This window comes from Myotis daubentonii, chromosome 16 (genome assembly GCF_963259705.1).
Source record: "Myotis daubentonii chromosome 16, mMyoDau2.1, whole genome shotgun sequence".
Taxonomy (NCBI): domain Eukaryota; kingdom Metazoa; phylum Chordata; class Mammalia; order Chiroptera; family Vespertilionidae; genus Myotis; species Myotis daubentonii.
Window position 1 is genome coordinate 14821932 of NC_081855.1, and position 23661 is coordinate 14845592.

Consider the following 23661-nt stretch of genomic DNA (forward strand, 5'->3'; position numbering starts at 1 on the left):
CCCCGCCCCCGCGGCCGGGTTGGACTCAGCGGCCCGCGGATGGCTCTGTCCCAGCCCATGGCGCCCGCGGTCGGGTGGGCGCCCGCCCTGTGGAGGGCCTGCAATGCGCTGATGGCCGCCTTCTTCGCGCTGGCGGCCTTGGTGCAGGTCAGCCCCCGGCCCCGGAGGCGGGCGGCGGGCGGAAGGCGGTGGGAGAGGGGCCTGCGGGTCCCACAGGGCGCGGGCTCCAGGCTCCGTGCTGGGCCGGCCTGAGCTTAGGTGGAGGACGGGCATTGGGTGCTGTGCTTCGGGAACCCCCTGGCCTCCCCCACCTAAGACACGGTGTGTGTGTTCCTATGACCGCAGCCCACCCCTCCCTTGCTCACATGCCGGAAGGAGCTGGATCAGTGTCACTTTGAAGGGACCTGAGCAGAAGCGGCCCGGCGCCTTTCTCAGTATCCGGCCAGTGGATGAGACCGAACCAATTCAGGACCCGGGAACAAACCCTTAGAGCCTGATGAGGCCTTCGTGTCCCCACGGGTCCCTCCTCATGCTCTCCTGGTTCCTTGGGACGGGCGGGCCCGGAACAATACTCCTAGGGGCTCTCCGTGTCAGAGTCCCTTTGCGGTTCTTCACAAAAATGTGTGGGCTGGAGGTGCAGGCCACCTGCTGTGCTCAGCCAGGAGCCCCTGCGCCCATCTGATCTGCTCGGCCCAGTCTTCCTCCCGTTTAGTGTCCTCGGTGCCCACTGGGCGCCTGTTGCCGTCTGCCAGGTAACAAATGACTGAGGCTGGAACCTGACAGTGTGTCTGATGTTTTGGATTCCAGGTGAATGATCCAGACGCAGAACTCTGGGTGGTGAGTATGAGCTGCTGCCCCGCATCTGAAAGCGCTGTGGACTGCGGCGAACACACAGTATTGTCCGTTTGCCACCACCCCCTCACAGACTAGAAATCAAATCCTTCGTAGGCTCTTTTCTCTACAATATCAGGGGGAAATGGGTCCGAGTGATAAGGTACGGGGTGTGGGAACTCAGAATTTCCCACAGACATCGGGGTCTTCCAGCAGTGTTCCCTTTGAATGAAATGGTCCCCACTTCATCTTACTCAGGAAGCATACGTGTATCAAGAAGCACGCAGGTGGAAATAATAGAAAACCTGACTAGCATCAGGTTATAAAAATACAGAATTTCTCACGGAAAAGAAGTGCAGAGGCAGCTACTTAATGGTCAGCGGCCTCATCAGGGGCCTGGGCTTTCTCTTTTGTCTGCTCCTCAATGTGTGCTACAGCCTCTCATGTTTACAGAATGGCTGCTGCGGCTCCCACATCTCATCCCCAGACAAGAGCATCCCATGTAGGAAGCAGCAAGGCAAGAGCAAAAAGGAGTGTTTGTCCTGTGCTTTCTGCCCTTTGATCCGGGAAGAAATGTTTCCCAAGGCTATTTAGTTTGTACACACAAATATGGCTTATGGGCTGGGATCCATTCTGATTAGTCAGCATCTAGGCCTGTTGGTTGTTAAGTACTTTAAGCATCAGCTTGGCCCCTAGACTTTCCATTTCAATGCTGGAATGTGACTACCCCTTGCTGCCAAAAGGGGCTGGGAAAACAAGCAGGCTTTTCCGTTCTTCCAGTGGCCAGGGGACAAGGGAGGCAGTATCAGGAATGACTGCCAAGGGACTCAATGACGATAGGCTGAATTAAACTAGATATTGTAAAATAATATTATGATGCCTTAGTTTAAAACATCCACCAACAGAAAAAGACTGTTAAGATGGGTTCTACTGAGTTATTATGTATACTGTGCATTGTTTTTACTTGTTACTAAAAACAATTATTTTTAGTCTCTCTGCCCTCCAAAAATTATCTCATTCAAGATAGAGAAAATAATTTAAATAAGGATTGACATGGCACAATAGCCATGGGAAACCATTACTTAATTTTAAGGGTTATTTTGTTCACATGTTTACAATATACTGAAATAAGATCTTACTTTACTCTGTTAGTCACAAAAACATGATATATTTGCACATTTTAAAAATCTCTGCCAAACATTTCTTATAGAAAGCACAAAGAAATACTGTACAGCCTGTGTGTGTGAAATTTCTCTCCCTCTCAGTGTCTAAGCCATGGGGTTTTTCAGAGTGGGGACACCAACCCCTCACTGCTCTAAGTGTGGTCTTCGGAACAGCAGCACCTCCCCTGGGAGCTTATTAGAGAAGCAGAATCTTGGGTCCTACCCCAGAACTTACAATCAGACCTACATTTTAGTAAGATTTCCAGTAATTCACATGCACATTAAAGTATGGGAAGCACTGGTCTAGCCCTCAGGAGCATGGCTGCCCACCTGTGAGAGGTGACCTGATTCCACATTGTCTAATACACCAGTAATCATTAGGGAGGGAGTAGGAAAGACAAACAGAATCAGTATAATCTAGACCAGTGGTTCTCAACCTTCCTAATGCCACGACCCTTTAATACAGTTCCTCATGTTGTGGTGACCCCCAATTTCATTGTTACAGATTGGACATAATTAAAGCATAGTGATTAATCACAAAAACAATATGTATGTGTTTTCCGATGGTCAAAGGGGTCGCGACCCACAGGTTGAGAACCGCTGATCTAGACACTCTCTCTCCAGGGTCAAGACAGACATGTTTTCAGTGTCAGCAAATCACTTAAAAACGTACAGCTCTGACCACTTCTAAATAAACTAAACGTTCTGACGTAAGGATCGCAATTAATGTAGTGAAGCAACTACGTTTCTGGGAAAACCCATGTTTTTATACACCCACCATCTCCTTACTTGTCCTGGGAAAGACCACATTTCTTATACACCCATCATCTCCTTACTTGTCCTGGGAAAGACCACGTTTCTTATACACCCACCATCTCCTTACTTGTCCTGGGAAAGACCACATTTCTTATACACCCACCATCTCCTTACTTGTCCTGGGAAAGACCACGTTTCTTATACACCCACCATCTCCTTACTTGTCCTGGGAAAGACCATGTTTCTTATAGACCCACCATCTCCTTACTTGCCCTCTTCCCTCATCATGCAGTAGCAGGTCTGGCTAGTCTGCTTGCTATGAATGAGGCTTGCAAATAGGCCCCCTTCAGGGCCAGTCTTCCAAACTGCAAACCAACTTATCATCAGTTTCTAAGATGAAGAGCCTGGTCTTGTTGGGCACATCTGATCGGCCGTTAGGAAACTTTCTGTGGACTCACTTGCAGAGATGGAATGTTGGGCTGGATGGTTCATGGTGCCAGACCCAGCAGGGCCACCTAGCTGATTATGGCTCCTCCTTCCCTACTTGTCAAAGAGCATTTTCTTTAATGCAAGTGGGGAAGGGCCATTTGGGCATGGATGTTGCTTGGGAGAGATTAGGAGGTCAGTGTGTCTTGAGACCCAGACTCTGCTCAATGCTAGAGCTCAAAAATGAATAAACCTTTCTTGGAATTGCCTATGATCTAGGAGGAAGGCAGATAACATTACAATCTGACATGGTAAGTGCCATAAAAACAGAGGTTACTGCTGAAACCTACATTAAATCGTGGATTGTGATGGTCACTGATGTCTTTCTTAACTTCAGTACTTCTGAACATCTATGTTGGACATACTTCTTAACCCACGTGACTTCCTCTCTTTGTGCTAACAGGTTGTGTATATGATTCCTGCAGTGCTGACCTTGCTTGTTGGACTTAACCCTCTTGTCACAGGTATGAACCTTAGATACTGAATAGAGATACTTAAAAAAAATGCTTGTTAATGAATGAATGAAAAAAACCCCCAGAGGTTTACCATATATTTATTCTGTAACCTGCTTCTTGGAGAATATATATATATATATATATATATATATATATATATACACACACACACATATATATCCCAAGTGGGTATACATGTAAAAAATTCACTCAAAATAGCTGGTTTGTAGTGCCCAAAGTAGCGGTTCTCAACCTGTGGGTCGCAACCCCTTTGGGGGTCGAACAACCCTTTCACAGGGGTCGCCTAAGACCATCGGAAAACACATATATAAGTACATATTGTTTTTGTGATTAATCACTATGCTTTAATTATGTTCAATTTGTAACAATGAAAATACATCCTGCGTATCAGATATTTACATTACGACTCATAACAGTAGCAACATTACAGTTATGAAGTAGCAATGAAAATAATTTTATGGTTGGGGGTCACCACAACATGAGGAACTGTATTAAAGGGTCGCGGCATCAGGAAGGTTGAGAACCACTGGCCCAAAGGGTACCTTCCTCAATTATGGGCAAAACGTAGCTGCTTTGCCTTTGTTAAAAAATATATGTATTTTTATTGATTCCAGAGAGGAAGGGAGGAGAGATAGAAACATCAATGATGAGAATCATTGATCAGCTGCCTCCTGCACGCCCCCCACTGGGGATCGAGCCCGAAACCTGGGCATGTGCCCTTGACCAGAATTGAACCTGGGACCTTTCAGTGCACAGGCCAACGCTCTATCCACTGAGCCAAACTGGCTAGGGCTGCTTTGCCTTTTATGGCCCTAAAAACTCTCAACAAACCTTAGGTTGGACAATTTTATACTATAAAGCGGTGCCTTAGAAAAAATACATTATTTACTATCATTTTCTTATTAATGGGGAATATTATCCTGCAAGTTATTCTTTACTTTCTTTAAAACAGCTTCTACTAGTAGGGCTTGGAAGTTGTCAGGGCCTCAGAATAAAGACTGAGTCCCACCTGGGGGGGGAAAACTCCTGTCCCCAGCTACATGGGCTCCTTGTATAGGCCCCTAGGGCTCTGTCTATATCTTTAAAGTGTGTTAGGGCTCCAGTCATTGCAAGCAAGGAAAACAACTAAACTCAGATGGGCTCCAAGCTAAAAAGTAGATGTACTGGGATACTTTACTGACAAGGCAAAGGGTGCTGGCTTCAGGCACTGGGCTCAGAATTTAAACTTCTCTACTCTCAGTTCCATCGATTGCACTGACTTCAGTCTTGAGCTCCACGTGGTAGCCGGCAGCGCCAAGTTCATGTCTTCACTACCCTAAGTCCCACAGAAGATAGAACCAACCTCCCTGATGTCGTCACAGGAGTCTCAAGAATTGAGTTGTTGACCCTGATTTGTCATCTGTTGATTCTGAGCTAAACTTCTATCAATAATGAATGAAACACATGGATTGACCTAGCTTAGGTCCATGTGGCCGGGTGTGTGGGAAGGGTGGATTTTCAAGGAAAAGAAGGGCAGTCATCACAGGAAAAGGAGTGCTGGACAACAGAAATAATAAATGCCCACCTAAGTTTATAATTACGGCTTTAACTTCCATGATGACCCTCAAAACCAAACCAAACCAAACCCAGCCTATCCCGAGTGCTTCGTCTGAAAGCAGACAACAGTGAAGCACACACAGACCATTTTTCTCTGGAAGGTGATTCTGTGATTTGCTTTCAGGTAACGTCATTTGGAAAAGCGTCTCCGCAGTACACGTGATCTTTTGCGTGGTGTGGGCTGCCAGCTTGGCATACCACCTCATGCTTCAGGCACAGTGGAACGTCTTACACCAGGAAGAAGGCAGGTGAGCACTGACCTTTGCTCTCTGGGAGAGGTGGGAAGGAGGAAACCTGATCCTTCTCAACACCTTATCTGTGCATGTCTCCACCTACATCATGAAAAGCAGGGACGGGGTCATCGCCATTACAAGCTGAAGAAACTGAAGAAATGATGGAACCAGCACTCACACCCAGCACCATCTAGCCCACCCCGTGATCACTTCCCCAGGCAGCACTGCATATTACATTACCATCAGGCAGTGGACCTTGGCCCCTTACAATGAGCAAAGATAACAGTCCAGTCTCATCAGGTGAAAACTCCATCAGCACTGATTCAGTTCAGGGGCCAAGCCAGAATCTTATCTACAGGTGTGATCAGCCACCTCAGAGGTCAGCCTGGTTCAGCTTGGCCCTGGCATATCTCAGGTTGTCCCCCTTTGTCACGGACATTCATTCTTATCAGCTCTCCCTTTGCTGCCTCCCACCCTAGACATCCTGGCCTAATAGCCAGATTCCTTTACTTTTTATCCCATTGCTAACATCTGCAATACGAAGATTTAAAGACCTTTGAGTATCACTGGCGAGGTACTGCTACCAGTTGTAGGTCCTAGTCCTTGGAAAGTTGAATCAGGTTGGGTCAATGGTAAAGTAAACCAAATGCGTTGAATCACCTCCACCCACTTGATGCCTACAAGGTATGGTGAACTCAAAGTGGGGCTTCCAGTGGTACTATGGCCAAACGCAATTATGTTCTACTCTATGAAAAAAATAAGTGCTTTTAACATAGATTTCTAGCATTAGTCTGGCTCACTACAAATCATTTATCTTCATGAAGATGTGGCCTGATCTCTGCAACATGTGCTCAAACCATCTGTGCTCCACCTAACACCAAGCACTCGAAGACAATGTAAAAAGAATACCTGATCAAGTTGAAATTTTCTTGGTTGTAGTATTCCACCCAGTGACATGAAGTGATTTAGCTGTGTTTCTGTTTTATTGTTTTAATGTTGTTGTTGTTGTTCACTTCTAAGTTGGGGAACAGTCATGGAGTTCCTATCTGCTTTATAAAATGGAATTTATTTTTACATAGGGATTTAACAGAGAAAAAAGTAATTTTTAAATCATACCAGACTTGAAAAATATGCTATAGATGCTATATATCTTGGGGGAAGCCATTCAACAACCAGAAATCATGTGTCATGGAGATAATGGGGTGATATGCATCTCACTTGCAGCCATGTCACAGATGAAATGTATGCTATTTTATAGGGAGCTGTCTGGTCTGGTGATTATCACAGCATGGATGAGTCTATGCCACAGTTCATCAAAGTAAGTTTTCAAATCAGATATGTTCAAGGTTGAGTCAAAGTTTCATGATCATTAATCATGAGTACCAGTTTCCTACGTGGCCCAGTGTAATCATATGGAGTTGCCAGCAAATGATCTCAGAAGGAAGCTTAGAGATTTAGGAAAGAATGAAGAGCAAATTTTTTTTAAAAAAGTGTGAGTATATATAAATGAATTTTAACTTTATAAAACAATAATAATGATATTTTGTGGGCTTAAACATATAAAGAATAAAAATGCATGACAAGCATAGCATATGTTAGAAGGGGATAAATGAAGGTACTGTGTTCTAAGATCCTTCAATTATCTAGGAAGTAGTACCAATTTATATTGGACTTTGATAAGTCAAGAATTCATGTGGTAAACCTTAGGGTAACTACTAGAAGAAAAGAATGATTATAGAGGGCAGGAAAAGAGAAGGGAAAAGGATAGAACAGATGGGAAAATAGGAAGCAGATGTTTAGAGAAACCCAAGTATATGAGAAGTCACGTTAAATGTAAATGTTCCAAATATTTCAATTAAGAGTTCAAGATTTTCAAAGTGGATAAAAAGATTAAAAACCCACTGAACACTGCTTATAAAATTCACCCCTTAAGTATATAGATACAGAAAGATTGAAAGTCAAAAGATGGAAAAAATACACTATCCAAATACCAATCAAATGAAAGTTAGTACATCAATTTTAAAAGTAGACTTTAAGGGCAGCATTACAGAAAAAGGACTTTTTGCTGATTAAAAATATTTTTATTTTAAAATACTCAAACATATATAAAATCAGAGAGATTAATAAGCATAGTGAATTAGATGTACCTATCAACTAGCTTAAACGATTTTCAATATATGTCCAGTCTTATTAATCTATATCACTGTCCTCTCCACACTTACCTTGAAATAAATCTGAGACATATTGTTTTATCTGTAAATATTTCAGTATGTATCCTTAAAAGCACTTAAAAAAAATAACCACTCTACCATCATCACACACAAAAATTAAAAAAATAATTCTTCAAAACTGAGTTTTCCATTCAATGTTTATATTTCCCCAACTGTCCTGTAAATGCCTGCTCCTCCGTGCTCTGTATTTCCAATAAATTGGTGATTAGATCTAGAGGCCTGGCCAGATTCTGGTATTATTACTATTACTACTAAGCAAAACTACTTCATGGGTGGTATTATGTACTTCCATCATAATATACATAATGCCTAGCTGTTTCTTTGTAATGTGAATAGTCTTTGTGATTATTGCCTAAGCCCATTAATTCGAGTTGCAAATACTGCTATTCTAATTATACCATTCCTTGATTATTAGTTGGAAAACTTCTATAAAGAGAAACTTCCACTTGTCAATTCTTTGAGATATAGCTCATAAGAGGAAAAGGGAAGAAAGGAGCTCTTAATTTACCAGTTATCAAAATAATGAGTCTTTCATGCCTGAGCTTCTTCCAATAGTGACCAATGTTCTGTTAGGAGTGTTATTAGGAAGTCATGGGTTTCGACATAGTTTATGTTTTTCCAGTCCATGGAAGTTATCAAGTTATTGATGCGTTAGCTGTCCATCTTCAACCAGTTGCACTTATTCAGGTTTGGATCCTGAGTTCTTTTTGACATAATCATAGTAATTTTTGCTTTTTGGTATGACAAAACGTTCCAAGATAATGTTGTACATTTTAAGCCCCAGACCTGGAATCAACCATTTTCCAAAAAAGCCCTGGTTATTTTTGGTAGGTAATGGTATTTAGAGGTCACAATCCAGGCATAAGCAGTGCTTGTTGCTACTGGATTGGTCGATTGTTCTTTTTAGTGGACAGAGCTAGGAAATTCTCATCTATGTGTAATGTATATATATTATACATATAAAGATAATCTATAATAATAAAAGCATAATATGCAAATCAACCGAACAACTGAATAGCAGAACGACAGTCCAGACAACCTTCTGGACAACCACGCTATGACACGCACTGGTGCCAGGCCTGCCAAGGCAGGTGCAATGCGATTGGTGAGGGGGCCCTGCCATAGTCCCACGATCGCCCCGCAGAGTGAGGCGCAGGCCACCGGCAGGGCAATCGATGGCGGGGGGGAGGAGGGGGAGCTCCATGATCACCCCAAAGAGGGAGGCACAGGCTACCCTCTGCGCGTTGATCAATCTTGGAGCCCTGACCAGGTCGGGGGAACCTCCCTCTGCTGGGCAATTGATCGTGGAGCAGAGGCCCAGGCCACCTGGCCCAGGCTACCTGGCCCTGGGCCAGTGGTGCTACAGCGGGTGGGCGAGGACTCCCTCTGCGCAGTCATCAATCTGGGGACCCCGCCCACAGAGGGAGGCCCAGGCCAGCCAAGCAATCGAACCCCACGCCTGTTGCCCACAGAGGAAAGCGTCCAATGGTGGTGGGGGGGGGGGGGGAGGGCAGCACCACACAGATGGCAAGCAGTTGCAGCAATGGGGGCAGGTCCAGCTGCCGGCAGCCGGGGGAAGGAAAGCCCCGATAGGCCCTGATTGCTGGCCAGGCCTAGGGACCCTACCTGAGGGGTCCCGGATTGTGAGAGGGCGCAGGCAGGGCTCAGGGACACTCCCTTCCACCCCCCACCCCACTACACACACACCCCCTGTGCACAAATTTTGTACACCAGGCCTCTAGTTTTACATATATACTTAAAAATATCTTATGTGTTCCTACTAATCCCAGCAATTCAATTCAAGAACACAGATTTTCATTTAACTTTATCAGCAATCTTAATCTATATTTCCTTTTAATCATGTCAAAAATCTTATCTCAACTAAAATACAGAAAAGCTTCCTGAATAATCAATGGAAAACTCAGGAGAGAACCCTGACACCTGAGGACCGAAAGAGGAGATCGCATAGAGACTGTTCTAAAAAAAAATCTCATCTCAATATCCTCAACATAACTCATTTGACTTAACCCACAATACAAACACAACCTCAGAATAACAATATGACTACTAACGATTTTTTTGGAGTATTTTTGTTTTGTTTTGAAACAGCCCTCTAAGGGATGTATATTCAAATTGCTTGAGATAGTTACTCTATGTACTAACCCTAACAAGGGAATACTGTTAATTTCACTTTCATTTCTAGGGATAACTTTATTAAAAATATATTTTGTTTATAATATAAAGTATCTACATGGTCCCAGAGTCAAATCTACAAAACAAAGTATATTCAAAGACCTCTAGCTTCTTAGTCCCCTAACCCTATACCCTCCTTTTGTCTACAGGTAAAACTTTTTTCAGTTTTATGGTTTATCCTTCCATGGTTTCTTAATGGAGCAAATATGTGCATTTATTTGTATTCCTACTTGTCTTAGAGAATTATACAATGTCCTCTCTGATTTTTCCATCACTATATGCTAAAGATCACTCAGTAGTATATACAGACTTTCCTTATCTGCTGATAGGTCCAGAGTATCCAATATTTTGCTGTTAAATAGAATTCTAAGAGTATATTGTCAAAATTTTGAACTTTTAATTACTAGATGCCCGGTGCACAAAAATTGCCCACAGTCCAGCCTGTGCCCTCTCTTAGTCTGGGACTTCTCGGGGGATGTCCACCTGCTGGCTTAGGCCTGCTCCCCGGGGGAGCAGGCTTAATCTGCAGTCAGATATCCTTAGCGCTGCTGAGGCGGCGGGAGAGGCTCCCACCACCACCACTGTGCTGGCAGCCGTCAGCCTGGCTTGTGGCTGAGCTGAGCTCCCCCTGTGAGAGCGCAATGACCACCAGGGGGCAGCTCCTGCATTGATCGTCTGCCCCTGGTGGTCAGTGTGTCATAGTGACCAGTCATTCCCAGTCGTTCTGCTGTTAGGGTCAATTTGCATATTACCCTTTTATTATATAGGATAGAGGCCTGCTGCATGGGTGGGAGCCGGCTGGTTTGCCCTGAAGGGTGTCCTGGATCAGGGTGGGGGTCCCACTGGGGTGCCTGGCCAGCCTGGGTGAGGGGCTGATGGCTGTTTGCAGGCTGGTCAAGCCCCCCAGTGGGAACCCTCACCCCATAGGGGTGTGGCCAGCCTGGGTGAGGAGCTGGTGGCCGTTTTCAGGGTGGCCATGCCCCCCAGCGACCCAAGCTCCCAGCCTTTTTTTTTTCCTCCCCCCTGGGATTTATTTTTCTATAATTGAAACTTTGTAGCCTTGAGCAGACCTTAGGGCCAGCCAGGGCAGGCGTGAAGCTTGGCTTCCTCCATCGCCGGGAGCAACCCAAGCCTCCTGCTCGCTCCAGCTCTGTGGCCACTGCCATCTTAGTTGGGTTAATTTGCATACTTGCTCCTGACCGGCTTGTGGGCGTGGCTTGAGCATAGCAGAGGGACAGTTAATTTGCATGTTTCTCTTTAATTATATAGGACTAGGGGCCTGGTGCACGAAATTCGTGCACTGGGTGTGGGGGGGGGCGGAGTGTCCCTCAGCCCAGCCTGCCCCCTCTCATATACTGGGAAGCCCTCAGGCGTTGACCCCCATCACCCTCCAATCGCAGGATCGGCCCCTTGCCCAGGCCTGACGCCTCTGGCCTAGGCTTCCGGCCTGGGCAGCGGGGACCTGCAGTGGCAGCGGGGGGGTGCCGCAATCGCGCAGGCTCCGCCCCTGCCCCTGCAGGAAGCCTCTGGCCTAGGCGTCCGGCCTGGGCAGCGGGGACCCACAGCTGCAGCGGCCCTGCGATTGTGGGCTTCGCTTTAGGCCCAGGCAAGGGACCCCTAGCTCCTGGGACTGCCAGCTTCGACCGTGCCCAGCTCCCATCACTGGCTCCACCCCTACTTCCTGCTATCACTGGCCAGGGCGGAAAAGGTGCCTGATTCTCTGATCATGGCTGGGGGGCAGGGCAAAGGCGGCCCCAGGGCCGCCTTTGCCCTGCCCCCCAGCTCTTAGCTCCCCCCTGGGTTTCCAATCACTGTCAGTGGCAGGGGGCTTCTTCCTGCTTTCCCTTTCACCTCCCTGCATTGTGCCTACATATGCAAATTAACCACCATCTTGTTGGCAGTTAACTGTCAATCTTAGTTGGCAGTTAATTTGCATATAGCCCTGATTAGCCAATGAAAAGGGTAGCTCGTACGCCAATTACCATTTTTCTCTTTTATTAGTATAGTTTAGAAATAGGTAGTTTTATTTATTTTTTAAATATATTTTTATTGATTTCGGAGAGGAAGGGATAGAAACATCAATGATGAGAAACACTGATAGGCTGCCTCCTGCACACCCCCTACTGGAGATTAAACCTGCCACCCAAGCATGTGCCCTTGACCGGAATCAAACCCAGGACCCTTCAGTCCACTTGCGGATGCTCTATCCACTGAGCCAAACCAGTTAAAGTGAGAAATGGGTAGATTTAATTTGCATTATGAGCAAAGGTGAGCATATTTGCATTTAAGAGCCATTTGCATTTTTCATATGAAATACTGGATCATCTCTGAAAAATATAGGTTTAATCTCTAAAGTTATTCTCTATTTTTAGAAGCTCTTTATATAGTATGGCTATTAACATTTTGTGATATAAGCTGGAAGTTTTTATTTTGCAGTTTCATTCTTTTACTTTGCCATGAAAATGCTTTGCTTTTAAAGTAACCAAATATATCAATCGTTCCCCTTATTGCTTTTGGATTTGGAGTCATAGGAAATCTTTCTTCTATAGTGAGTTTTCTTCTAATGCATTTATAGTTTCATTTTTACATTTAAATCTTTGATCTAAAGTGTCCCAAAAAGTGTATACACACTCTGAATGATTATAAAGTCGCTGTTTATTAATATACAGTTCATTTTCTAAATTTAAAAGACTCTATAGCAGTGGTTCTCAACCTGTGGGTCACAACCCCTTTGGGGGTCAAACGACCCTTTCACAGAGGTCGCCTAAGACCATCGGAAAACACATATATAATTACATACTGTTTTTGTGATTAATCACTATGCTTTAATTATGTTCAATTTGTAACAATGAAATTGGGCATCACCACAACATGAGGAACTGTATTAAAGGGTCGCAGCATTAGGAAGGTTGAGAACCACTGCTCTATAGAATTAGTAATTGTTTTTGTCAATGCCTATTTTCAAACTGATGACCACTCTGGTCCAGGCACTGCTGATAATGCAAAGCAAAGGAATAGCAAACATCAAGAATCATTTTGCTCAGTAGTTGTGCTCCCTCAATTCATCAACTGTTGCTGGTTTTTATACCATAAACTTTATCCTTTATGTATCTCAATAAAAAAGTCTGGTGAATAAATTTTGATCAAAGCTTAGTCTGGCTTTATCCAGTATTTCAAATCAGTTAAACCTGAAAAGGAGTGAAAATTAAGTGAGTTATCAGCTGTCAAGTGTGCATACATCTTTTGGGGGTGGGGGGTGGGTACAGGGTGTTTGAATAATTATAAAGGCAGTGTTTGTACTTCAACTGCATTTTCAAACTTCCAGTAGCATTTTAGGATGAATTTCCTTTGTTCAAAGCTTAGTCTGGCTGAAAAGAAAGAAACATCAATTGAGCTATCAGCTGTTAAAGTGTGTGTACATGTTTTTGGGACATGTATTTAGAATTTATCCTAGTGTGATTGTATAAAGAACTGATCCAACATTATCTTTTTTTCCTTTTGGCTATCTGGTGATCTCAACACCACATATTATTTGGATTTAAGATGCCAAAGATAGACACTTTTTAATGACTAAAAATTCATTAAATCAGGAAGTATAATAAACCATTATATCAGACAGATAATAAGAATTCTATATTTGTATAAAACTAATAACATTGCCTCAAAATAGATAAAACAAAAATTGACAGAATAAAGAGAAACATTGAAAAATTGACAATCATCTTGGGAGACTTTCAGTCACTAATAGTACAAGAAAACAAATATCGATAATGATACAGACAATTTGAGCTACACAATAAGAAACCTCACCTAGTGCGTGTGCGAGGAGGGTGGCGGGGCTGCAGAACAGTGACACAGAGGATGGTTGCGGTTTGAATACACAGGCAGTCCCTCAGCCACCAGCCTGGCCACTCAGAGAATCTGCTGGTGCAAAGCACTTCGCCTTCCTGGAAAGTTCAGACAAGGAAAGAGACCACGCCTTCACAGAGCTAGGGTTTGCAAGCCTGGCCCAGCCTTCCCTCATGCCCTGCAGGGCACGGGGCTGTTTGAAGCGGACCTTCCCCAGCACCTCTGGCCTGCTTGCACCAGCTGCCCAAGCTCTGCCCTCCTGGCTCCTGCAGTTGGTTATGCATCAGGTGCAGTGCTGTGAGTCCGTGTACAGGGATGCACTGGCTTATTGCATTCTTACCCCTGCAACTTCCCAGAGTCTTCCCCTGATCCCTGCAAATGAAAGCTAAAGCCCACCAAGCTGTGTTCATTCCTCCCTGCCCATCAAAGTACTTGACAGCTTTCTCTAAAGCCTGTGTGTGCTGGTCTGGGTTGTATGTTTTGTGTTAGGGAATGAGGCCATGTTTGTGTAAATTTCAATAATAAATGTTTTTTCCTGCAAAAAAAAAAAAAAAAAAAAAAAAAGAAACCTCACCTAATGGATGTACACAGAACATTAGCATCAAGAATGGCAGAATTCACATTCTTCTCAAATACACATCGAATATTTACAAAAAGATTGGATGTTGAGCCATGAAAGAAGACCCAAAAAATATAAGAGAATGTTCTTTCACCAAGCTAGAAATCATTAACAAATAATTAGATAATTATCGTATATTTGGAAATTAGGAAATACACTTCCAAATAATATTTGGGTAAAAGAAATTACATGGACTTTAGTAGATGCTTTGAACACAATGGAGTATTATTTATTAAAATTTGTGGAATGCAGCTAAAAATCATGCTTTGAGAGAAAATTATAGCCTAAACACATGTATTTAAAGAACAGAAAAGAAAGGATACAATGAGCTAAGCTTCCAAAAACTTAGGAATTCCCCAATTCAAGAAGTTATAAAAAGAACATCAATTAAACCTAAAGAAACAAGAAGAAAATAAACATAAAAGCAGAAACCAATGAAGCATAAAAGAAAAGATTAAGTAGGTCCATATTCATTCTCTGAAATGATTTATAACATTAGTAAGCCCTGGCAAAATAATTAACAGTGAGAGCAAATAAGAACAGGCACAAATAGCCAATAGCAGGAATGAAAAACAGAACGTTACTATACAGTATAACAGATATTGCAAAACGCATAAGTGGGTAGTATGAACAATGTTTTGCCAATAAGTTTGAAAATGTAGGCAAAAATGGACAAATTCATTAAAAATACAATTTATCAAAAGTGACACAAGAAGTACTCAGAACAGTCCCATACAGATTAAATAAATTGAGTCCATAATTAAAATTTTTCCTGAAAGACAACTCTAGACCAAATGGCCTAACTGGAGAATTCTACCTAACATTTAAGGAAGAAATAACGTCAGACTTAAACAAAGTCTTCTAGAGAACAGTAAAAAAAGAAACACTTTTCAATTTGTTTTATTAGGGTAGAATATTCATGATACTGAAATTGATAATACAAAAACAAAAGGAAGTTACATGGCAATCTCACGACCACAGATGGTAAAATGTTAAACAAAACATTAACAAATTAAATCTTGCAATATATAACTCAACCACCAAATTGTGTTTATTCTAGGAATACAGATGGTTTTAATATTTAAAAAGCTACAAATGCTTTCTGCATTCACAGAATAAAAGAAAACAACCTTCTCAATCTATACAAACAGAGCATTTGATAAAATTTAATACCCAATCATAGTAAGGGCTCTTGGGAAATAGGCATCCAAGGGAAGTAACATGATAAAGGGTATCTGTGCCAAAGCACGATACATAACAGTGAGCAGGTGAAACTTTCCCTCTGAGATCAGGAATGAGCTGAGGTTAGTCACTATTGATGCTTCTACTGAGCACTGTTCTAGCTGTTGTCCTAACCAGTATAATAAGGCAAGAAGAAGGAGGCTCAAAGATTGAGAAGGAAAAATTAAATGCTCATTATTTATGGTTACATGATTGCATACATAGAAAATAAAAGAGAATCTAAAAGTTATTTGTATAAGTGACCTTAACATGATTGCTTGATACTAGGTCAATATACTAAAATCAACTGTACTTTTGTCAGCAAGTAACAAAATAGCAACACAAAGTTAACATTTATAATAACATAAAAAATTAACTTCCTAGAACTAAATCTAATAGAGATGCAAAATATCTCTACACAAAACTATAAAATATTATAGGAGAAATTAAAGACCTAAATATTAAAATAAGGAAGACCTAAATAATTATCCAGTGGCAGTATAGGCTAAAATCTATTACTGGCAAAAGGATAAATTAATGAAACAAAATAGAATCTACAAAGAGATCCATCCATACACAGACCCTTGACTTATGACACAGTGGTGCTGCAGGGTAGCAAAGAAAGGCAGTCTTCAATGAACAGCGTTGGAGCAATTGAATAGCATAAGGGAAAAAAGTGAAACAACCCTCACCTTACAACTTTCACAAAAATCAATTCCAGGTGGATTATAGAGCTAATGTGAAAATAAAACTTAGAAAAGATAACTTAATATTTTCTAGACCTCTGGGAAGTTTTCTTAAACAGGACACAAAAATCATTAAGAAAAGATAAATTTTAACAATCACTTCAGTTCCTCCAATAATTATCTAAGACATCACTGAGTGGGAAAAGCTATTTGCAACACATGTAAACAACCAGGATTTACATTAATAATATATAAATTCATAAGATCAGTAAGTTATAGTTCAGTATTTTAAAAAAAGGACCACACAAAAAATGTTTTACCAAATTCTATCTTTATACTTGTTTCCAATGTAATCTATAATTTTGTTGGATTTTTATTTATGATAATTTTTGTGTCTTTATAGGAATCCAGTTGGTGGGAGAATTCAGTTGGTTGTTGCCACTGTAATTGCTCTTTTCCCATTTACTGCATGGCTCTACATATATATTAACAAGGAGATGCGTTCCTCCTGGCCAACTCACTGCAAGACAGTCATTTAAATGAAATGAAGAATCCTGTTCTCAAAATGAGAATACTCAATTTTTATAAACATGGATTTTATTTTTTTAATCCCAGGAATTTTTTAAGGCTGACTTCAGGGTTGGATGGGACTAGTAAGAGACGGGGTCTGACATCCTATTGTGTCACAGTGTAGTACAAAAGGCAATTGAAAAAAAGTTAATATGAATTCTAACTCAGCTTCCTCACTATCTATGTGACTTGGGAAATATAAAAAAACACCTGGTGGTTATTTCTTTATCTATAAACCAGGATTAAAACTAGATCTACTTACAAAGTTGGAAGGATAAAACTAGATATTATGAGAGCACTCTGAAAATATAAATTGCTTACAAAGGGCTACTACGCATGATTAAAATACAGGGAAGCGGGGCTTGGTTAATATGACAGAAATAGAGGTTCAAGAGGGGACTGTCTCCCTGACCTAATCTCATTACATTTAACTGTACAGTGCCATGAACTAAATGAGGACCCCGGATGAAACAAATAAGCAAGCATGTCTTGGAAAGAAAGGAAAATTAGATCAAGGAATTTGGAACCAAAAAGGAAACAATATCAATTACACTGTAAATAAAAAATAAGACTGAAGTCTATACACATTTGAAAAAAATGAAATTTCAAAAGTAACCCTGGGGTGAGACCATGTTAGAGCTGTCCTCTCCAATACCGCAGCCACCAGTCACGTGTGCACTGAACACTTGAAATGTGTCTAGACGGAGGACATTTTCTTTTCCATTTTAATTTAAAAACTTACCAATTCAGCTATTAGAAAGCTTACAATGTTTGGAACACTTGTTTTAAGCATGCTTGAAGTATGTGAACCTACTGCAAATTTTATATCTAAAACTAGATCAAGTATTTCTAATGAAGTCAGTGTCCAATGCATGGGTTGAATTATAAAATATACACTAGATTTTAAAGACATAGTATAATAAATGTAAAATTTTTATATTGATTACATTTTGAAATATTTTAGATATATTGGGGTAAATAAAACATATTGGAAGTTGATTTTATCTGTTTCTATTTACTGTTTTAACTTCTTTTTATTGCTTAAAATATTACAAAGAGTAGTACATTTGTCTTTTTATTTTTCCCCTTGACCTTCCCCCAGCCTCTATTTACTGTTTTAAATGTGACTGCTAAAATACTTTATTCATGAGGCTCGCATTATATTTCTGCTGGTCAATGCTGTTTATATGGCAACTTTTTCACATGGGCTACTCAAGACACCATTTCATGAGATGTAGGAAATATTTCAATCAAAAAGTATTAGCACCAATCATAACTCAGGAGAGTGAAAATGAGCCTGGTAGTTTGTCTCTATTCTTATAACCTTAAATACAATTTAAGTGTTCTATAAATGTTTGTTTAAGGAGGTATACATGTGTTTTATTTTACACAATGGCCTCTGGATAGTCAGAAATTCTTGATCAAGATTTAGATAAGGTAAAAGGGGAAAAAATCTAGTTGACATTAAAGCGATTAAAGTGAAATTTACTTTAAGGATTTCAGTGTTCCAATGTGCATTTAGTCTGTATAGCAGTTACGGCTTTTATACCTTTTTGTATAATTATTAAGGTCATACATGAGGAAATGGACTTACTTGCAAATTCTATATAGAACCTACCCATCCTCCAAGTCATGCTTGATTCTGTGCTTAAAAGACAATAATGTTCCAATTTGAAAAAAAAAAATGTCCAAGATACACGTTCATTTTATCTGCAGCTCCCACATCACACTGAATATGTGAGTTTATAGCTCCTTTTAAATCTCCGTAAGTATATATAAGGAACTAACTTTTGGTAGAGTACTGCCTTTAGAAAAGAGCATTACTGAAATTACTTTTAAACTCTACTTTTCAATTGAAGCATTACTAGTAAGTTTAATATTTCTACAATCAAAACATGTCTTCTCACCCCAATCTTCTCTCTTCCCACTGAGACTTTTGTACACCAGCCTCTCATCATCTACTGCCTGGGCTGAAACACGAATCTAATCATATATGGCCCAGCTCAGGAATCTGGGGTTCTCACACTGTGTGACAAGATAAGTTTGAACTCTGGGCTGGTCATTCAAGGCTCTTCTGCACACAGCCATAGCCTAACCTTTTCCTGTTTTATTACTCAGCACCTTTCGGTGAATTGTCGTATCATTACTTGCATCTCCTAAACTCAGCATATCCTTCAATGCCTCTGCTTATGCTATTCTGTTTACTTGAAATGCACTTCCACACCCATTTAAACCTTTCTTCTTCTTCAAGTCATCCCTAATCCCTTCAAGCAACATGAAATTCCTGCTCCATATTCTTCACACACTTGTATGTAGGGGTCTGTTTCCTCACCATTATACAGCTGGTTACTGCAGGGAGTACATCAGTCACCTCGGAGGTAGGCTGGATAATGCCCCTCGAAGATAACCAGGCCCTAATCTCCAGGACCTAGGAATGTTACCTTATATAGCAAAATGGAGCATGGCCCTAACAGCAGCTTGATCCCAGCCCAGTGAAAATAACTTCTGACTTTTGACTCCAGAACTGTTAAGAGAGCAAATATGTTACTTAAACCACCAAGTTTGTGGTAATTTGTCACCACAGCCATAGATAACAAATAGACCTGCACTGCCTAGGTAAGGGGTGGGGCAGGCACGCTCACGTTGATCAGCATTGGTCGATCCCTTACTGTTTTTAAGCCCTTAATCAAACCTTCTCTACACCCCAAACAGTCCCCATTTGCCATATAGTGTTTCTGCAAATAAGCCTTAGCATGACAACTGAATTGAACACGTCCCATTTATCTACGAAGGGAGTTAAGGGTGAATTCATTTAGCTGCTGTCTATCCTCAGGCAGCTCTAGCTGGTGGCCCAAACAGACCCCAGAAACAGGCACACAGCTGCAATGGCCACATAACTTCTCTGAAGGCTCTTCTTATAGTCTCACACGAGAGGCACACATCACTTATGGGAATGGGAGCACCATTCATTCATTCACCTGTGGAGTAACATGACAGTTTTGGTCTACAAAATAGGAACACAAGCTTATAAAAATATAATATGATGGCTATTCTGAGCAAAAAAATGTCCAAAGCTCATTTGCACAGGATGGTTAAAAGGAAAAGCTTTACCTGAGCTGCTTTTTTATTATGAATTTTAAGTTACATAGCTAGTAAATGAGCATATTCTCCTCGTAAAAAATTTTTTAAAAGTCTCAGGTAAGGCTAAAATAAAGTCTGTTTTGAGGACTATACCCCACCCCCACCCTGCCCGGTCTCCTCCCTGGTTCATTCATGGCACTTTGATTCATTTCTTTCCAATTTTTAGCACTGGATATACATTCCAAAATGACTTCAGAATGTCTTATGAGCAAAACACACTGAAGCCATAAATACATTCTGTTACACCAACAGAATACTAAACAATGAGACAGAGGAGTTAGGGGTGGGGTAACGGAGCGCAAACATGAAGCTAAGTCTCCTCTTTCAATATGGATAAAATAAATCAGACCAAAAGTGGAAAAGGTTTTTCCTTCCTGTAATTCATAATTCTGTCTGTAACTCGGCCGCTCCCTTTCAACATCATTTTGTCGGGATAGACATAAATCGTGCCAAAAGCCTGGCTGTCCGGAGCTGTTTCAATGACTCCTTCCACGTTGATGTGGTGCACACCAAAAGGATCCTCAGAGTAGCCACCATCGTGGGTGTGACCGGCGAAGAAACACACCACACACTCATGAGACCAAATGACTGCGAGGGCGTCTCTGTAATTCCAGGCCAGGCACACAGAGTCAGAGGCCTCTGGGTAAATGGGAAGATGGCCTGTTAGTTAAAGAGAAGAGTTGTGAGCCAATTAGGATATACCACTTTCACCAAAATAAATGGCTAAAAACGAGTACTCAGGAAAACAATGTGCATTGCTCCTTCATTATGGGCTGAGACCAGCGAGAATTCACATACATGAAGAATGAAGTAATCTATAGCCAGGAGTCTGGAGCATAAAGGAGGGTGAGATAGTTCACATGCAAGAGCAGAGGCCACAGCAGAGACAGAAGCCCTGCGAGTCCCAGGATGTACACACGTCAAGGGAGACAGAGGCATCCTGCACTGGGCAGTCTGCAAAGGCAGTAGAATCAGGCCAGCGCTGTGCTGGAGTCCAGCCTCCGACTTCTGAAAGTATAGACATGTTACATACACACACAGAGGTACTCTTACATAAAAGATAGCTTAGGGATGGACCAGTGAATAATATGTCATTTTTTCTAAACACTCAATGTTTTATAAAGAACTGATTTATGCCCCTTTAAACACCTCCAGGAGAACAAGGTAGTCATAGCCATTTTAGAGATGAGAAAACTAGGTGAAAGTGGGGAATATTCATACTAGGTCCCACAGGAGATATGTGGAAGTAGATGCCAAGACGTAAATGAGGCCACATCCTACATCAGGCCACATTTCACTCTGAAGGACAGATACAATAAATAGCCCATTGGTCTTTGCTTCTTCCCACTAATTCTGTTACTGTTTATTTTTATTCTGCTTAATATCTACTAGTTTTGTATAAAAAGAGGGGCTAATAGTGCACACCTGTCCGCACACATACACTCAGCTCCTCTTTAAGATGTGACAAGGATAGGGGAGGACTGTCAAGGGCGGGGGAAAAAAAGGACACATATGTAATACCCTTTGTAATACTTTAAGCAATAAAAAAAAAAAAAAAATGTGACAAGGGCTAAGGGTCCAAAGAGGCCATGTGACTTTCCAGATCTAGATGCCACACTGGAAGCACCTATCAAATCCCTGTAGCGCTGGACACAATTAGTTGCTCCCTTTTTCTGGAAACACCTGGCTCCCAGGACAGTACCAATCCTCCCAGTTTCCCTCCAACCTCAAGGCTACTGATTCTCACTCTCCTTTGCCGGCTCCTCATTTCCCCAGGGTCTTATTAGGAGTGCCTGAATGCTTGGTTTGTGGGCTTCACTTCTGTCTACACCTAAAGACTTGGTGATCTCTTAGCAATGTCCATAGTTTTAAATATCATCCGTATTCTTTCAACTTCCGCATTTATACACCTAGCTCAAACCTCTATTCTGAATGTCAGATTCCTTATACTCAATATCTCTGCTCATGTGTAACAGGCACCTGAAAGTTAATCTTTTCAACCTTGAACTCCTGAGCTCTCCACCCAAAGCCCCCTCCTGCTGCAGTGTTCCATATTCCAGCTACCAGCAATTCTGTCTTCCAACTTCATGGCCAGAACTCTAGAATTAGGCAAAATGACATGTGAGTAGCCAAAAGGGAAGTGTAAAAGCAAACAAAAAGAAAATTTCGATTAGTCATTTTAAACTTTGCTAAAGAAAACCCAAGGCACTGAGTTAAAGGTTTGTTCATCCAGTTTCTAAGCTTACAGGAAAACAGGAGAAATTTTAGAGACTGGTAATGTAGATACGTGCGCTGACATAAATACAATGAGAAGACAGGATAGTGTGGGAAAGGGGCTGGGATACAAAACATGGACTCTCTAGCCTCAATTCTGTCAGGAGCTGAGGGATTTTAGCTATGTTGTTTAATCTCTTTTGGTTCAGTTTCTTTATCTTTAAAATTAAAAGGTCTGACTGCATGTTCTCTAGGTCCCTTTTAGCGCCAGTATTCTCTAAAGCAGGGGTGGGGAACGTCCAGCCCACAAAATCACTTGGTTGGCCCTGCCACGGCGTTAGGGGTGAGTTAATTAAATGTCTGACCAAATACAGCAGCTAATGGTTAAGTTGATAATTGTGTATGGCCCGGGAATGATGTTATAAATATCCGCATGGCCCTGGGCAGAACAGAGGTTCCCCATGCCTCTAAAGTCACAAGTACAACTTAACAGCGAAGAAGAGACAAGTCAAGAAGTCTCCGTTTTTGAGGCCACTCATTGTAAAGCCAAAATAGTGTCACATCATGCCAATAACCCGAGGGTCCCTTACATTTTCCAAGCCTTGAATGATATTTGATGGTAGCAGAAACACCCTTAACTCCATCTACATGTTTTTACTACATCAATGAAAGGTAATAAGTAAAAACTATATTGACAGAAACCTCATTTTATATCAATTACCTGAGCAGCCTATCATTTTCCTCACAATTTCATTTGATGCAATATTGAAAAAACTGCAGTGTTTGTAGGTTCGACATATGCCCAATCAAAGCTCACAGATGTAAGCGCCAGAATGGCATTCTGTCCTTGTGACCCTTAGTCCATGTTCTTATCCATTACGCCACATCAATTTGATCCCTAAAACAAGGGATATAATCTCAGCCCCCCAACCAAGTATACCAGCCACAATGCAAATCCCAAGTCAGTTCTTTGTATATACATACACGTGCACACAGCCAATGCATGTACTGTAAGCACCTCCAGATTCCTAAATCTCTGATGGCAGCATGTCTGTCAAAAACGATTCTAAATGAAAACAATAATCACATAAGTGCTCACTGTCAGTTGTATCTCTAACACTTATCCCTGTTACATCGGCTTTGCTTTCATCCAGGCAGCAGGGCCAGAGGTGTGGTAGGGGACCTAGACTGAATTTTTCATTTAAATATTACTATGTAAATTGATCCCATTTGGAGAAATTCTACTATGAAACCTAAAAAGCCAATTCACAGGCTCTAGTATTTGGCAAGATGTTTTTGTTACTTTACAATTCAATTCTTCCCTGACTCGACCTTAAATGTTAATCTCATACTTAGATTGTTTTTAAATTTAAACTAAGCATTCATTTTACTGAAA

At 41.5% G+C, this 23661-nt stretch overlaps 2 protein-coding genes across 5 annotated transcripts in view; one reads left to right on the forward strand and one right to left on the reverse strand.

Annotated features, from left to right (window-relative positions):
- Positions 1-17909, forward strand: TMEM220 (transmembrane protein 220). 4 transcript variants are annotated; one of them, XM_059668613.1, is made up of 6 exons: positions 1-147; positions 808-837; positions 3640-3700; positions 5433-5556; positions 6800-6859; positions 16744-17909. In XM_059668613.1, exons 1-6 carry the CDS (start codon positions 40-42, stop codon positions 16877-16879), a joined length of 519 nt encoding a protein of 172 aa, XP_059524596.1. In that variant the 5' UTR covers positions 1-39; the 3' UTR covers positions 16880-17909. The 4 variants fall into 4 exon arrangements, with proteins under 4 accessions (XP_059524596.1, XP_059524598.1, XP_059524597.1 ...); XM_059668615.1 differs by lacking the exon at positions 6800-6859; XM_059668614.1 differs by lacking the exon at positions 808-837.
- ADPRM (ADP-ribose/CDP-alcohol diphosphatase, manganese dependent) overlaps positions 15318-23661 on the reverse strand; it is a 17391-nt gene continuing 9047 nt past the window's right edge. Inside the window, exon 4 of the mRNA XM_059668611.1 lies at positions 15318-20711. Coding sequence (XP_059524594.1) covers positions 20395-20711 — 317 coding nt within the window. The 3' untranslated portion in view covers positions 15318-20394. The remainder of the gene's footprint in view (positions 20712-23661) is intronic.

Excerpts from the sequence above, each read along its gene's own strand:
- TMEM220 (XM_059668613.1), top strand. The coding sequence starts at position 40 with ATGGCTCTGTCCCAGCCCATGGCGCCCGCGGTCGGGTGGGCGCCCGCC. Across the intron at positions 148-807 it reads CGCTGGCGGCCTTGGTGCAG|GTGAATGATCCAGACGCAGA; the intron begins GTCAGCCCCCGG and ends TTTGGATTCCAG. Across the intron at positions 838-3,639 it reads CAGACGCAGAACTCTGGGTG|GTTGTGTATATGATTCCTGC; the intron begins GTGAGTATGAGC and ends TTGTGCTAACAG.